Consider the following 15,611-nt stretch of genomic DNA (forward strand, 5'->3'; position numbering starts at 1 on the left):
AGTGATTGCTGCACCAAATGCAAAAATTGTCGACATACAATGCTGGGGTAACCTAAGAGCTAACAGATGTTACAAACCCATTAATGGCTATGGCTATGAGGAAGAGTGTGACACTTAATACAGAACCCTGTGGGATACCATCCTCCTGAACCCTGACGGGTGCTGAGTGAAATGCCAACTGGAACCCCGAAGACCTGGTTGGATAAAAAATCATGAATAAAAATCAGAAGGGGGCTGCAAAAGCCCCAGTCATGGAGGGTAACTAAAATGCAATGGTGCCAAGCCATGCCGTATGCCTTATGTAGGTCAAAGAAGACCATGACAAGGTGCCGACTGTTAGTTCTAGCCTGTTAGATTGCAGTTTCCAATCCCATTAAATGGTCAGTTGGAGATTGTCATTTCCAGAAGACACACTTACATGGGGACAAAAGGGCCTTAGATTCGAGTGTGCAACATAAGTGGAAGCTAACCATCCTGTCAAGCAGTTTACAAAGTACCTTCATCAGGGTAATTGGGCAGTAGCTTTTGAGAGATGTTGGGTTCTTCCCAGACTTAAGGACAGGGATAATTATACTTGAGCCGTGGCTGGCTCATGCTACGCACTGCAATTCTGTGTTTAGTCTCCCGCAGTTATGCTGTTATTGTCTCCTTCCACGGGTGGCAGCAGTGTGTATTGATATTCACACCTCGCTCTAGCTTTGACCTGGCGCATATAGTTTCCGGCTGGGGAGTCTGCGACCTGTCGGTCGATTGGCATGGAGCAGCAAGGAATTCTCGGCAGGGCGTGGTTTGGCTGGGCCTGCTGGTGGTCTCTACACGGTGTCGGAATGTGTGGCGCTGTTCCCATTGCTACGAGGTCCGTGGCTCACCGACCCTGGACACGAAAGTTGAGTTCTGATTTAACCTACCAGCAAGTCAAGACTGTTCACATTGTGTCGTTTGGAGTTTGTTGGCAGCTGTTGGGATATTTCTGCGAGCAACAACGTGGTTTTCAAGTTGGAAAATTCTAGTCAGCCTCCAGTGGAGATCCACTGTATTTGGTTATTTGAATTGAAGTGCACCAGCGGAATCTTCTGCCTTGTGGCCATTAACGTTCCGGTTACCTCCCCTGGTCCTCGACGTAAATTTCAGGCTGTGTAGTTTCCTCATCATGTTGTTGCTGTCCAGCACAGTGTGTAGTTTGACAGCTCCATGTATGATTGGTTGTGGGTGCCAATATCTTCTATGTGTTTCCATTGATCTCCCTGTTCAGGTGAAGTGGAAGTATCTTATCGGTGGGTCCGTTGACTGTCGCTCAGTTGGGTTGTCGTCAGATTGTGAATGGTTGGCCCGACTGCCTGTCTAACCTAAGCGAGCGTTAGTGTTTCAATTCTAGGCTGACCCTCGAACATCTGAGCGCCCTTGGGTGTGCTGTCTATTTTTTTAAAATTTGTTCTTGTTGTTTGTACTTGTATGGCTTCTAGCTGATTTTTGTTTTAAATTGGAGTTGTTTTGCTATTAAGGCCTTCAGCCTAGTTTAGAGTACTGTTTCACATAAGCCCTTTGGCATTATAAATATTTTAATGTTGTTGTATTTTAAGTCTTGGGCCTTCAGCCAATTTTAAGTCTGAGTTGTTGCTCTTAAGGCCTTCAGCCCAAAATAAAGAACTGTTTCATGTAAGGCCTTTGGTATTTTTAAAAAAAATTAATGTTATGAAGTTTTAAGTGCTAGGCCTTCAGCTGATTTGAATTTAACTTGTTTACTTCAGCCTAACTAAAGAACTGTTTTAAGATAAGGCTTGCCTTTTAAATTTCTGATTATGCTTGCGTTTTAAGTTATTGGTGTTCAGCCATTTTTAAATTAAAGTGGCTTTCAGCCGGTAATTAAGTCCCAAAGATTAAAGCTGTGTGTTTAAAAAAAAAAAAAAAAAAAAAAAAAAAAAAAAATTTTTAGGGCTCTTGTAATGTTTGATCAAATAATAAAGTTGTATGTTCGAGTGTAACTGACAGCCCCTTATTTTGGCCCCTTTCCACAATTTAAACTACCTGTTCTGTTGTGCGGGTTTAGCAGGGTGTCTCAATACTGTCTCACCATTCTGAGTGGAAGGCACCTGTGAGCAAAATGTGGTTGAACACCCTGAGTAGATATTACCTCTACGTAATGTTCAAGTGTTGGATCATCTGGTTGTGGAGGGAATCTGGGTATGGGGCTGTGTCATGTGAAGAGGTGAGAGCCTGCAAGAATTCCCATTCAGTGAAAGGTAAATTATAGGGTCAGCTTGGTGAGGGTGTGTTCAACTGTGTGTTTCTGCCACAGAAAGGTGGCAGGATAGGAAGAGGTTGCTGATGCTGTCGCAAAGTGTCTCACGACGTGTTCTGCAAGGACCAATGGATCAGCACCTTTAAGGGTAAGCCCCTAGACAGTTGACTGTCACTGGTGGCCCAGAAGGCTGCAGAGCTTGGACCAAGCCTGCAATGAAGAGCCATACGTCCGCAGGGAGGAAACATAGTGGTCCGAGCATTCATTTTTACTCTACTTAATAAGGTAATTAGCCTTAGCATGGAGACGCCTGAAAGGAAGGAGGGTGCCATTTAAATCGCTGCAGCACCCATCAGCATTCCTGAACAGTGACTGTTACATCCTTGGTCGACCATGGTACTGGTCGAAGATGAGGCGGACAGCTGTGTCAGCAGCATGAAGAACAGTGGCAGAGATGCCCTACATGATTGCATCAATGCAATCTAAGAGAGAGGTGTCAAAAGGCACAGCAGACACATATAAAGGCCAATTGGCCTTGTGAAATGCCCTACGTGGGTGTCTGTCTGCCTGGGAATCACAGAATCACCAGAAAGTGGTTACTGTTACAAAGGTCATTACGGGATGATCAATGAAGGTAAGCCAAGAGAGCAGGGCAGGAGATTGTGAGGTCAATAGCAGTAAAGGTGCCATGAGCAGCACCAAAGTGTGTAGGGGAACCATCATAGAGGAGACACAAATCAAAGTCTATAGCAAGATGGTCAAGTAGAAGACCCCTACCCAATGAAGTGGCACTCCCCCACAGGGGGTGACGTGCATTGAAGTCCCCAAGGAGGAGATACAGGGGCGGGAATTGCTGTATTAAGGTAAATAGTTCAACATAAGGAAGTGGCCTATGTGGAGGGAGGTAGCCATTGCAAACAGTGATTGGCGGAGTCATCTCGCTCTAACTGCTATTGCTTCCCGGTTGGTATGAAGGGAGATCCAGTCACTAATGACATTGGTGCAAACCAAAGTGCAGACACCTCCAGACACTGTCCCGGGGCCAGCACAGTTCTGACAGAATGCCCAATAACACGAAATGTTAGAGAGTGGTCATCACGAAAGTGAGTTTCTTAAAAGGCGAGACAGAACGAAGAGTAGGAGGAAACAAGGCGTTGTATTCACAGGAGGTGGTGATAATATCCGTTGCAGTTCGACGCATTACCGTGTGGTGAGAGTCAAGGTGAGACATAAAGAAGCCGAGGGGATGTCAAGTCGCTAGGTCGTTGGTCGTCACCAACAAGGATGGGGTGACATACCTAAAAACTGGGTCTGATTCGGGATGAGGTGGAGGGGCGAAGCACTCCAGGAAGCCAGGGAAGCCTCGTCCTTTGACTAGTGCTACTTCTTCTTCTTCTCCTCCCTTGGATGGATGGATGGAGGGAGAAGCCATTATCAGTAAGGGAACAGGTGGCAGTGATGTCAGGATCGGACAGAGAGCGAGTGGCTTTGGGGCCCTTGGAGCATGGGTCTCTCCTCCGGCATGAGGGTGCAAGCTTCCTGTCCTGAGAAAGGCGGGAAGGGGTGTTCTGAGTCAGAGCCCCACACCTAGCAGGAGCCAAAGAAGAGGGTGTTTCCCCTGGACAAAGAGGAGGAGGAGGAGGAGCAGTTCCTGAAGGTGAAGGGACATGACCTGGAAGGGTGAGGGAAGGGGGGCAGGATGTGGGTAAGGGGGTGGAATGAGGAAGGGAAGGCGTAACTGAGGCATAGGTAGAGGAGAGATTTACAGGGTGAAGTCAGTCAAATTTCTTCCAGGCTTCAAAGTAGCTAAGGCAGTCAAGGGTCTTTATTTCCTGAATTCTTTTTTCTTTCATGTACACTGGACATTCCAGTGAGTGGGGAGAATGGAGACCAGAGAAGTTTACACAGTTAGGTGGTGGGGTACAAGGGCTCCCCACATGAAGAGGGTGGCCACAGTTACCACAGATGGGAGTGACATCGCTTCGCAAGGACATGTGGCCAAACTTGAGGCAATGGAAGCAATGCACAGAAAGGGGAATGTACAGTTTCACATCGTATCTGTATATCATTACCTTGACCTTCTCGGGCAGGATATCCCCCTCAAATGCCATGATGAAAGTGCCAGTGTCTGCACGATGGTCATTACGGCCTTTCTGGACATGCCGGATCAGATGAACACCACTCTGTTCCAGTTTAGCCATAAGTTTATCATCGAACTCAACGAGAAGGTCCCTATAGAAAATTACATGCTGCGTCATACCGAGTGACTTCTGAGGAGCGATAGCCATGTAGCCACGGGTTTGTCTCCTAAATGGTTGCAGGCACAGAGGGAGGCTGGCTGACTGGCTGAAATTGTCTTTATAAGGAGAGAGCCAGAGCTCATCTTGCTTAAAGACTCAACTTCACTGAACTTGTCCTCAGTATGTTCCACAAAGAATAGGGGTTTGGTGGTGGCGAAAGTCTCCCTGTCAGTCCTGGTACAGACTAGGAACCATGGAAAGCATTTCACCTCAAGCCAGTGGGCCTGGCACTGCGCCCAGGGGATGGCCAAGGAGGGTAAGGCTGGAAGGACAGAAACAGGAACTGAAACAGGACTGCATTAAGGAAGAGATGCGGCCACAGTAGAGGGGCCATAGAGTTTAATACATTTCATGTGCCAAATGTCCGCCCTGGTACCACCCACTCCAAACAGCAGCTCACCTTGTGGATGCCACCCAGCCACAGCAATGGCTGCCTGGCAGGACGGTCATTGTTGGAAGTTCCGACACCCTGAAAAGATGGCCAACCTCTCCTAGGCTTGCACAAGACATTCACAGCAGAAGTAACAGCAGTGTGATCCCTGTGGTATAAGGGGGCTCAGCCAGATGGGTTCATAACAGCCCCACCACCACATGGACTGACTACTAAGCTGGTGACCTAGCAAGGAGGCGAAAGGGCTTTGGCTGGGAGGGAGGGGAAGGGGGGAAAAGGGAGAGGGAGAAGGGGGGAGGAGGAGGAGGAGGAGAGGAACCTACATCAAAGGCACTAGGGAGGGAGTTTTCCACATCTAGCTCACACTACAGATTTCAAATTTGGGGATGGAGGTCAAACCGCTGAGGGGGACCAGAAAAGAAAATCCAAAGAGGAGGAGGAAAAGCAACCAATCAAAACTGCAAGATGAAGCAAAGTCATGAGGATAGACAGGCTGGAAAAGGAGAAGACAAAGAGAAAGAAAGGAAGGCGTAAAGGGAAAGGAAGAAGAACAGGGAAGGAGAAGAAAGGCGCAAAGGGAAAGGAAGAAGGAGAAGGAAGCGGCAAAGGGAAAGGAAGAAGGAGATGGAAGGGGCAAAGGGAAAGGAAGAACAACAAGGAAGGAGAAGGGAAAGCAGCCCAGAAAAGAATAAAAGCTGCAATAGCTCAGGGACCCATGCACGCCACACACATACCCTGGGCAGACAAATTTTGAGATCTCAAGAGTAAGTAAAGACATAAATTGACAAAAAAATGCAAGGACTTCTGTACTTCTAAACACATGAGCAAAAATCTTAAGTACTAACATCATCTTTTTCAATGAACTGTTTTTAGACGGAGAAAGGAAGCCAAATGTTATTTATGTTTCATTAAGACCACTGATGTTATTTTACTTCAATAAAACAAAACACATTTGGTGGCAAAAATATTTATTTCTTGGAGTTGCAAGACAGATTTAAACTATCTTGACTGATTTAAGAAGTAATCTAAGAAAAAAGTAGGCCTTTTGAAAGAACTATAGAAGGCAGGGAAAAGTTGTGTAAACCAACACAATAGGTGACTGTTAATACAATGTTGGTTCTACTATGTTTGTTATTGCCCACTGTGTTACGTCTGTTATTTTACAGGTATTGTGTGGTTTTTCTTTCACAAAATCCATGAGTACATAACATACAAACTGCCAGTGACTGCCACAATTAACCATACTTTCTAATATATAAACAACTGTCAAGGTGCCAAAATGCACTAGAACAAATAAAATGTATATAAAATGCCCCACTGCACAATATTCTTGCAATGAGACAGTCACAGTTCCCAAAATCCATTGCCTGTGGCTTCTGACCTGCCGAGGAGCACCACAGTCCTGAGTCCATGAATAAACCACGAAAATCTGCCGCATACACTACATGCACAGACAGACCTGGCCTGCAAGCGGATCGGTGATACTATATCTGATGGACAGGGCCTGTACATTAGTGGGAAGTGTTGGGCTTGAGACTGGCAGGGCAATCCGTTAGAGATACTCACAAAAATGGCTTGTGGTTTTGGCCCGTCATGCAAGCCCACTGGTGTGGTCAGCTATTTACATGTCACAGACACCACGTTGACGAAACGAGACCGCGGTGGTCAATCCATGCAACAGATAACTTGCGTAAATACTCTGAAAATCAATACAAATGAGGATAGGTAGCAACTCACTGTAAAGATAATCACTGATCTGCAGACATGCACATAAAAAGGCAATCACACTCTCACAACAAAATTTTTAGCCATAGCCTCTGTCAGAAAATGAGAGTGTACACACAGTCACACAGTCATTCAGACACAACTCATGCACACATGACTGCTGTCTCCAACCACAGCATCAATAGTCTCTGAGAATCAGATCCAAACAAACCACTCCTCATGCCTCCCTGCCTCTCATCGGTAGCTGCTAGGTTAGCAGCAGAAAGTGGTGGCAGCACTGACTGCAAACTGGGAGGGGGTGGGGGTGGGGGGGTAGTAAAGGAAGAAGCAGGAAGAAGCAGTAAGAATGAGCTCTGCTGTGCCCAGCCAGCAGGATGCATGACATCTTAGTAAACAAACCATTTCATCTCCTGAGACAAAAACAAGATTTTTCCCTGTATTTTTTTCAAATTTTCCTGATTTCCCTAACATGTTTGAAATTCCCTGATTTCCAGAACTTGTGGCAACCCTGCTAATGGTCAGCCTGATTACGGTCCATCATGGACTTTTCCCAACCTCCTTGAAAGATCTCATCCACTTATGCACTTTGGTGTCACTCATTGCATTAGGGCCATATCCCTCACTTAGATGTCAATGCTGCTGCAATGTTTCTTGGTGTCAAAATTTGATCACTGACCGTATTTCACAATCAGTGGCCTAATCAGTTGTTTTAAATATTCTGAACTGTGCACAGCACACTATGACAGTACCAATGCAAATGGCATTGTGTGACAGCACCGCATGTCATGAGTCTGTGCTCACACGCGTTTCAATGTTCGCAGGACGTTCGATTAGTTACGGTGATTCGATCCTTACTTTCCGAAGAACCCTAGTCCCTGTTCACCATTGTAGTTCTATAGGTTCACACAGCTGCTACTCTTTCTCCAACAGTTTCTTTACTCAACCGTAAGTGGCATCTATCTTTCCTATATTCATGTAGACTTCTACAGGTTTGAATTTCCTCCTCGAACCATATTCCCCTCTGGGGAATTTTCTCTATTCATCAGTTCAATTTATCATTTATTATGCATGAATTTCTGCTTGGTCTTGTCTTCTTGCTTAGTTTTGCATCCACTGTTTCCAATATTTGTTCTCTCAAAGCTACTCATTCATTGATCTTATTCCTTTCCCCTATGTTAAGTTAGTTGTTATCTAATACCCAACTCAAACTCTCCACAACCAGTTATTCTTTAACATTATTCAGGTACCAGCTCCTTAATTTCCTACCTTTGTTCAGGTCTAGTTTACTTTTCATGACTAAAATTCTGAGGCATCAAGGGATCACCAATTTAGTATTGAAGGGCAGTGCGGAGGGTAAAAATCGTACAGGGAAGCCAAGATATGAATACACTAAACAGATTCAGAAGGATGTAGGTTGCGGTAGGTACTGGGAGATGAAGAAGCTTGCACAGAATAGAGTAGCATGGAGAGCTGCATCAAACCAGTCTCTGGACTGAAGACCAAAACAAAAACAACTAAAATTATTATTGGAATTCACATCAGCACCTAGAAACATTTTATAATTTAAAACCTACATTCTAAATCTCTATTTTACCATTATGTAATTACTGGAAACCTTACGGTGTCACCAGACATCTTCCATGTATACCTCATTATTTGACTAGTGCCCATTTTTAATCAATCAAATGTGTCTGCCTAATTGTATCCTTTCTAAGTAACCATCCATTCTAACAAAAACCAACATCCACTTCAATATTTTCCACTCTGTCTACAGGCCTGTCCCAAGGATTCATCCTATCACTGCTCCTGTATCTCCTATACAGACTTGACATCTCAAATCCATTCCCTCCTCTGTGTCCCATAAACTATGATTATGACACGGGCTTCCTCATCAATCAATCCATTTCATTCAACTCAACTGTTCCTGCAACTTCATCTGAATAACTTCACCCCACTTGGTCTAGCCCTTGATACCTACACCTGCACTAAAAAATCCCACACAATAAAACACTAAAATTACCAAGCTTTACAGTCTTGTGCATTTGGACTTGTCTGATTTTTTGGGTGCACTACACTGTAACAGGGCAGATGTTTCAGCAAAATATATGACACAAGGAGTTGTGGTACATTTAATTTGTGAACCGCCCTGGTAGGTGATTCATTTAAACTTCTTACATAAGCAGTGTAACTGTTTTCCAATGCATCCCTTGACTTCAGCAAAATATCTTTTGAGGAACAGTATTTAGTGAATGGGAATACTGCACTAAAAGTGCAACATACGTTCTACACAGAAATACTTTTAAAAATGATGTCCAAAATTGTTTCTGCATTGTTGCAGCCACTGTTAATACTCCACTCATATTAAATAATTTCTCTTGGCGTAGGGACACCATTTTGTAATCAGGAAAGGTTCTTATAGTGAGTAGATTAACTACAGAAACAGACAGACAATACACAGATTATACGCTTACAAAGAACATCACCACCGAACTCTTTTGTGGATTTTCCATGTAATTTTCGTGAGGACTACATTAACTTTATCAATGCATGCATACTTTTTTTTAACAACCTTCAATTACATAGAATGGTACTGTCCCTTTGTGAATAACAAATGGTTTGTGCGCACTTATTCCAAGAACTTTCCCTGCCCAAAATAGCAGGGAGGAACATTAAAAGATTCAACTGCTGTGGGACGACAAAGTGGACTCTGCTATACAGATGATGATATGTTCTATGAATTTAGTGTATATGTATTGCTGAACCAGTTCAGAGTAGGATTTCTGGAAAGATAATCAGCAGAGTGCTCTAAAAATTTTGGGAAGAAGCAGTTTGTTATTTTATTGAGACATTCTTTTGCTCAGTCAGTAATTCTATCAGAGATCACATTGTAAATATTGTCTCATAATGTCAGAAAAAGGAAGTCAAGTGAGTTTATTTTGCATGTACTGTTTTGATATACAGCACCATGAAACAGAGCAATGCTTCAAAAATCCAGCAGCAAGCAGATTACTTCAGTTTTTTGTGTTCCAATTATTAAAAGGAACTTATTTTGTCACTATTAGAATTAGGTGGTAACAGAAAGACCACCCAGCAGTGCTTTGTGCTGCCTGTCAGCATGACGGATGGGTGTTGGGTCGCACTCCCAACATGTGGTATTGTTAGTACCCCAAAGCACTGCAGGAAATCGTGGCTAGCTGCTGCGTCAGAGGGTTGCATCTTTCACACATTGCTCAGGCTGGATAGCCCATGATAATGGTAGTGCCGGCGTAGAAACTAATGGTATCAATCACGCACCCATTTCATGAATTCAGGCTCCAGTGGCCCACATCTTAAAAATCACCACAAAAGAAACATTATTTCCTTTCTTATGGTCAAGCAGATTGCACACTTTAGTATTTGTTACATATAGTACATTGCCCAGGCACCATAAAGTGTCCACAAAGGGACATCGTCTCCTCCATACACATGAGGATATTCTACACTTTCGCCCCATAAGAGTTTGAAGCTGACAGTGCATATTAGTTACCCATTTCGTTGCTTCAGTATTTGTTAAAAATCTCAGAAAGTACAGGCACCAACAACGTGGCTTCTCTTACAACACTACACATAGAGCTATTGTCTGTTATAGTCACCTACACCCGAGGCAGGCCACACATGCAGGTTTAAATAATGAAGGCCCGCAGAAGACTAGCTGTCTTGTTTTCTCAACAATCTTGTTAAATTGCAACATACATGGGAGTGTTTATCATTCCAATGTGCACAACATCTGTGTGTTAGTTTAACAAAATTAAAACATGTCATTGAAATAATTCATAACTTAAGCTTTTTTGAAAGGATAGAAGTAGTAAATGTAGAGTAACTAATACCTTGTAATCAGTGTTTAAATGCACGTAATTAAATAACTTTTGTTTAACTACATTTACTAATGTAGTTACTCTAAGTTGTACAAATTTGTAACTTACAGCATGACACTATGACAAAATGGCATGGAGGGGGAGCTACGGATGCAACAACCATTTGCAGACAAACTCCAAGGATGTAGTGGGGATATGGCATAATTTAGCTGGGACTTGGTGTTGAGAAGTGAAGGGGACATCAGCTGCAGACTCCAGAGAATCAAGATGTCTTGTTTAACATGAGCTGTCACACTTTGACTGGGAGATTTGTGTCCCAGAATCAAAAGGGTCAAGACACTGGGTTTAGGAACAAAAGAGAAAGGAGATCAGTTATCACTGACACTAGCAGTACAGTCACTAACTGGTTTTAAGTGGCAACCAACTTTGATGCAGCAGTTTCCAGACTTTGGTTTTTTGGAGTGTACATCACGATTTAGAAGATTTCCGTGTTGTAAAACTGTAGGAATGTTGATTATTCAGTGGGATCATCTTGTCTTTCAATTTTTCCACCAGTGATAATATATGTGAGGAATAAAGTTGTGTTGGGAAGTGCATTCACACAAACAGTTTCTTACAAGTTGTGAGTGAGACCTTTGGTTTGCTTTGTGAATTGACTGCTGTTACAGTTGCTGAAATAATTAGTGTCAATAATAAACTGATGTTAGTACATTAACAACATTAATTTAAATGTATTTGTTCTGTTGTCGAGCTTACTGTTAAAAGACAACTCCAGATACACAATTTTAATATTAAAACAGCTAACAAGTCTGCAAGGATATTATAAACTTGTGAGCATCCTTAAATCAAACTGTTTTGCACCAGTGTGTGACTGGTCCGTAGATAAAATATAATGAGTCAAAATTCAGGTAAACTTCTATTGTACCTTTATGTTCCCTCCCCCCCCTCCCTCCCCACCCCAAGGAAAAGTTTTAATCCACAACAGGGAGTCGTAGCCCATAAATCACAACCATATTGTAAGAATAATTCTGTAAATAACCTATAACAACATTTAAGTTCACACTGCCAACAATCTCGATAAGAGAACACTCAGAAAGCATCATGTGTCACGTCAGACACACACAACAAACCAAAACCTGTCTGTGATTATTCATTAATCTGATAACTTGAAGTATGTAGTGTATTCAATAATAACCTGGGGTGGGAGAGGAGGAGCACATGATGAGAGAGAAACCAGCAGGTAGGGGAAGAGGGATGCAACTTGATCACAATTTTCAAGACCTTTCCACATTCACCTGCTCATTTCATACTTTTAATTTACATCAGCACTAATGAGCATGTTGTCATGCCTCTTAAACAAGTATGTTTTTTTCTTAATTGTATCATCTTCAAATCATATGGAGTACGTGCATACACAATGATTATTACAACACTTGTTGGAGTTAAGTCACAACAGCCAGCATCTAAGCTGGGTAAGTAAAATCACAGATTCAGTTTATATCTAGGAACTGTTTTTATTAACTGCGGTGTGTTTTAACAACATTTCACAAAATTGGCAGATCTGCTGGCATTATTTTGAAAACTGCAACTGAACAACATAGAGTACATTCATTGACATTTTATAAACCAATGAAGAGAACTTGCTACAGACAGAAAAATGGCACATTTTGTAAAGAGACTCAATAAATAAAGCAGTTTAGAACTGCATAATAAAATGGAATGCTACAGTTTTCTTAAAAATGTAACAATATACAATAAGCTATTGCAACAAAAGTGACAAAAAGTGAAAAATGTACTTTAACATTAATTACGAAGCTACTACTCACACAATGTTATTTAATGCATGTTTCTGTATGTAGGTACAATCCAATTCTCTTAATAAGAATATTTCATTACTGACTCAGTAGTAAATATTTACTTTCTAATGAGATGACAGACCTCTTACCACACTGTCATGTTACAATAAATAGGTTTACACTATCAAAATGAAGATTGCTAAAATGCCACTGTGAATAAATTAGTTTAGAATAACTTTAAAGCACCATAAAATTGTATTTGTTGCTAACAAATACATGACTTAGCTTACAATACATAAAAAAGCATAGATTACATAAAAATGATTTTTTTTTAGTTTTGCATCATACATTTATTGTTCTGTATTGGATATGGACAAAAGATACTTGATATTACTGCTGGATGCTTAAGGAAGTGTCACCTACACAAAATACAGGTAACTTGCAGACAGAAATTACTCTTCGATTATTTCTTTTGTAAACAGTTAGTCATTAATTAATGTCAAGGATTTATGTTTATGGGAATGACCTTTATAAGTAGTTTGTGGCCACGACATGCAGCTGCACATGTGTGCCTGAACAGGAAGTCCCTTATAAGACTTCCTGGTTCATGTTGACAACATACAGTGAATGAGTTCTGTGTAGTGCAGCTCTATTGGGAGTTCCTGTACAAAGAAAGTACGAAACATTCACTTGAGGTCAATCGTCAAGTAAAGCTACGCACAAAGCCTGGAGGCTATTTGTGGAACTGAATCTTTGATCTTTGCATGAGAAACAAGTGATGCTATGATCTGAACAAATGCGAAACTGTGTAGTCTGAATTACCTGCCTCTAGCACACAAGAACCGCAGTGCTGCACGTTTATTCTTTGTCATGGTTTCAAAAAGAACTGTGGCACATTGCTCTACATTTTGTTTTGAACATGAGAAAAAGATGGCTGAAATGTATGAAATGATGCAAAAATTATTAAAAATAGTTGACTCTAAGCAAGTTACCTGAAATGTTTTCATATTTTAAAAATCGTTGAGACCTTAGGAGACAGTCCATATACTGGGAGACTGGTAAGTATCCAATGTGCCAAAAGAAAGAAATTAAATTTTGCATGCACAGGAGGTTGAGTTTGTATGACTGAAGGCAAGCTTCAACAGTGTCATGCAAGGCTAGTTTGGTATGTAAAAGGTGTGTACAAAGTTGTACATAATCATGAGAGATTAAACTTGGTGTTCAGAATACCATTTGTCAAAAAAACAATTACCTAAGTGGTGGTAAATAGAATAGGGCCACATGACGAAAATGTGCGCATCAAAATCAAGAGGTGAAGACCATGCTCAGTGCATTTTTCAATTCTTGAGGAATTATTTATTTTGCAAACTCGCACTTCCAAACTTACAGCCAGACTGTGAATGGTGTATTCCATGAGGCAGCTGTCAAACACCTGCTTGCACGAATTCGTGTATCATACTAACAGTCCTATAAATTGTGTATTTTGCATTGCACTGCATTGGGCCTGTCCACAGTAGCATTCTTGTGTGTCAGCTTTTGGCTGTGTGTGTGTGTGTGTGTGTGTGTGTGTGTGAGAGAGAGAGAGAGAGAGAGAGAGAGAGAGAGAGAGAGAGAGAGAGAGAGAGAGAGAGAATTGTGAGGGGAGTGGGCTTAGTCCCTGAAACTACTGTGTGTGTATGTGTATATTATAGTCTGTCTTCTCATAAGAACAACACTTTTACAGTGGAATCTATGACCAATAACCTCACTTTTGACTTACTAATTCAAAAGCAACAAAGTACCCAACATTTTGTATCAAACATGAAATAATAATATTATGACACATTTAGTTACTAAAAATCTCTGCGACCTGAAAATTTGGCAACAATAAACTTAGTAATAATCTGTTTTTGCTCAATGAACTAAAAGCCACACATTAGCAGGTCAAATAAGCAGGATTGTTACATTTCCACAAAAACAGATAGCAAATGTTGTTAAATGCGGTAGTTAAATGTATAAAAAGCTTCATAACATTACATGAGTGATCAGTATCAACTAAATAAACTTGGAAGAAAAAAAGTTCAACTATGGCTATCTAAATATAAATGCTAGAATCTTTGCTAAGCAGTACAATTTTTTCACAAATCATCATGAGAATTGAGTTTAAATGCACAGTTTATGGTAACATAACAGTCACAACATGGAATTTGTATGTCCATCATCTAGCACCTGCCACAGTCACAATTACAAAATATATATCCTCCCTACAGGACATTTTTGGAGAACAAATATCATTAACGTTTAAACAATGGCAGCTTTTGGAGTTTTTATCCAAGAAATTGAATTAAATTGTCACAATGACCATTTCTCAGGTTTGGTGCAACTGGCAGTGAATGAATGGACAATTTATGAATATCTACTCCCTACTCCTATTCTATACACTATTTATGAAACTAATACTTCCTCATAAAAGAAACTTACAAAATTTTTTATCTGAGAACAACAACTGTCCTTACGTAAACAGTGGCAACAATGATTACAATGCAACAATAAAACTGTGAATTATTTGTGATAAATATAACAACAATTATAATACCACACAACAGAATTTTAAAACTGCTTGGATCACTTTACAGCACATTAAATATATGTACAGATCACATTAGAGTTCACTACACCAACAAGTGACAAATACTTCAACCTCACAAATTTTTTGGTTTCCCTATATTCTTATGTTTCAAACTGTTCCATGGCAGAGTACCTCTGACTGAAATCTCCTGTGAACTAGCATAAATGTCTGCTGTCAGTTCTTCCAAGTTACATTCCTTTTCAGACTTTGCTAACTTAACTGCATCATCAATTTCTGTTCTTATTTCACTCTCCAGTTTCTGTTAACAAAGGAAAAAGTATTTTACTATTGTTAACACACATTAAGTTAATAAAATATTTTTTTCACTAATTCCAATAACATATTTATCTGAGGGTGGGGGAGAAATAAAGATTGCTTCCATAAATTGCTTTAAGTACATGATGATATCAAATGTCTAAGACACACAAATTGTATCAGAAAGGATATAAACAATGTGCCTTGAGATTCTAAGCTCAAAAGTTAATTTCTTGACAATTCTGGAAATAAATAATTTAAAAAATGATATGGATTATAACGGAGGATGATTACTGCATATAAATTCCACAAAATCCAAGCAACTGCAACAACAGGCATCAGGTAAAATTCAAAACATGATGCTGACTTTTTCTTTTTCAACATGTTTTTTTATTGGTCCCTTCAAAATCTCTGTGTGCAGAGAATGAAGATTTCCATTTGCT

The 15,611-nt window shown here is 40.9% G+C and overlaps 1 protein-coding gene across 2 annotated transcripts in view; it reads right to left on the reverse strand.

Annotated features, from left to right (window-relative positions):
- Positions 1-12,003: 12,003 nt before the first annotated feature.
- LOC124784073 (pyruvate dehydrogenase E1 component subunit alpha, mitochondrial-like) overlaps positions 12,004-15,611 on the reverse strand; it is a 100,236-nt gene continuing 96,628 nt past the window's right edge. For both annotated transcript variants that reach the window (XM_047254071.1, XM_047254072.1), the window contains one exon: positions 12,004-15,172. In XM_047254071.1, coding sequence (XP_047110027.1) covers positions 14,987-15,172 — 186 coding nt within the window. In that variant the 3' untranslated portion in view covers positions 12,004-14,986. The remainder of the gene's footprint in view (positions 15,173-15,611) is intronic.

This window comes from Schistocerca piceifrons, chromosome 1, assembly GCF_021461385.2.
Source record: "Schistocerca piceifrons isolate TAMUIC-IGC-003096 chromosome 1, iqSchPice1.1, whole genome shotgun sequence".
Lineage (NCBI taxonomy): Eukaryota > Metazoa > Arthropoda > Insecta > Orthoptera > Acrididae > Schistocerca > Schistocerca piceifrons.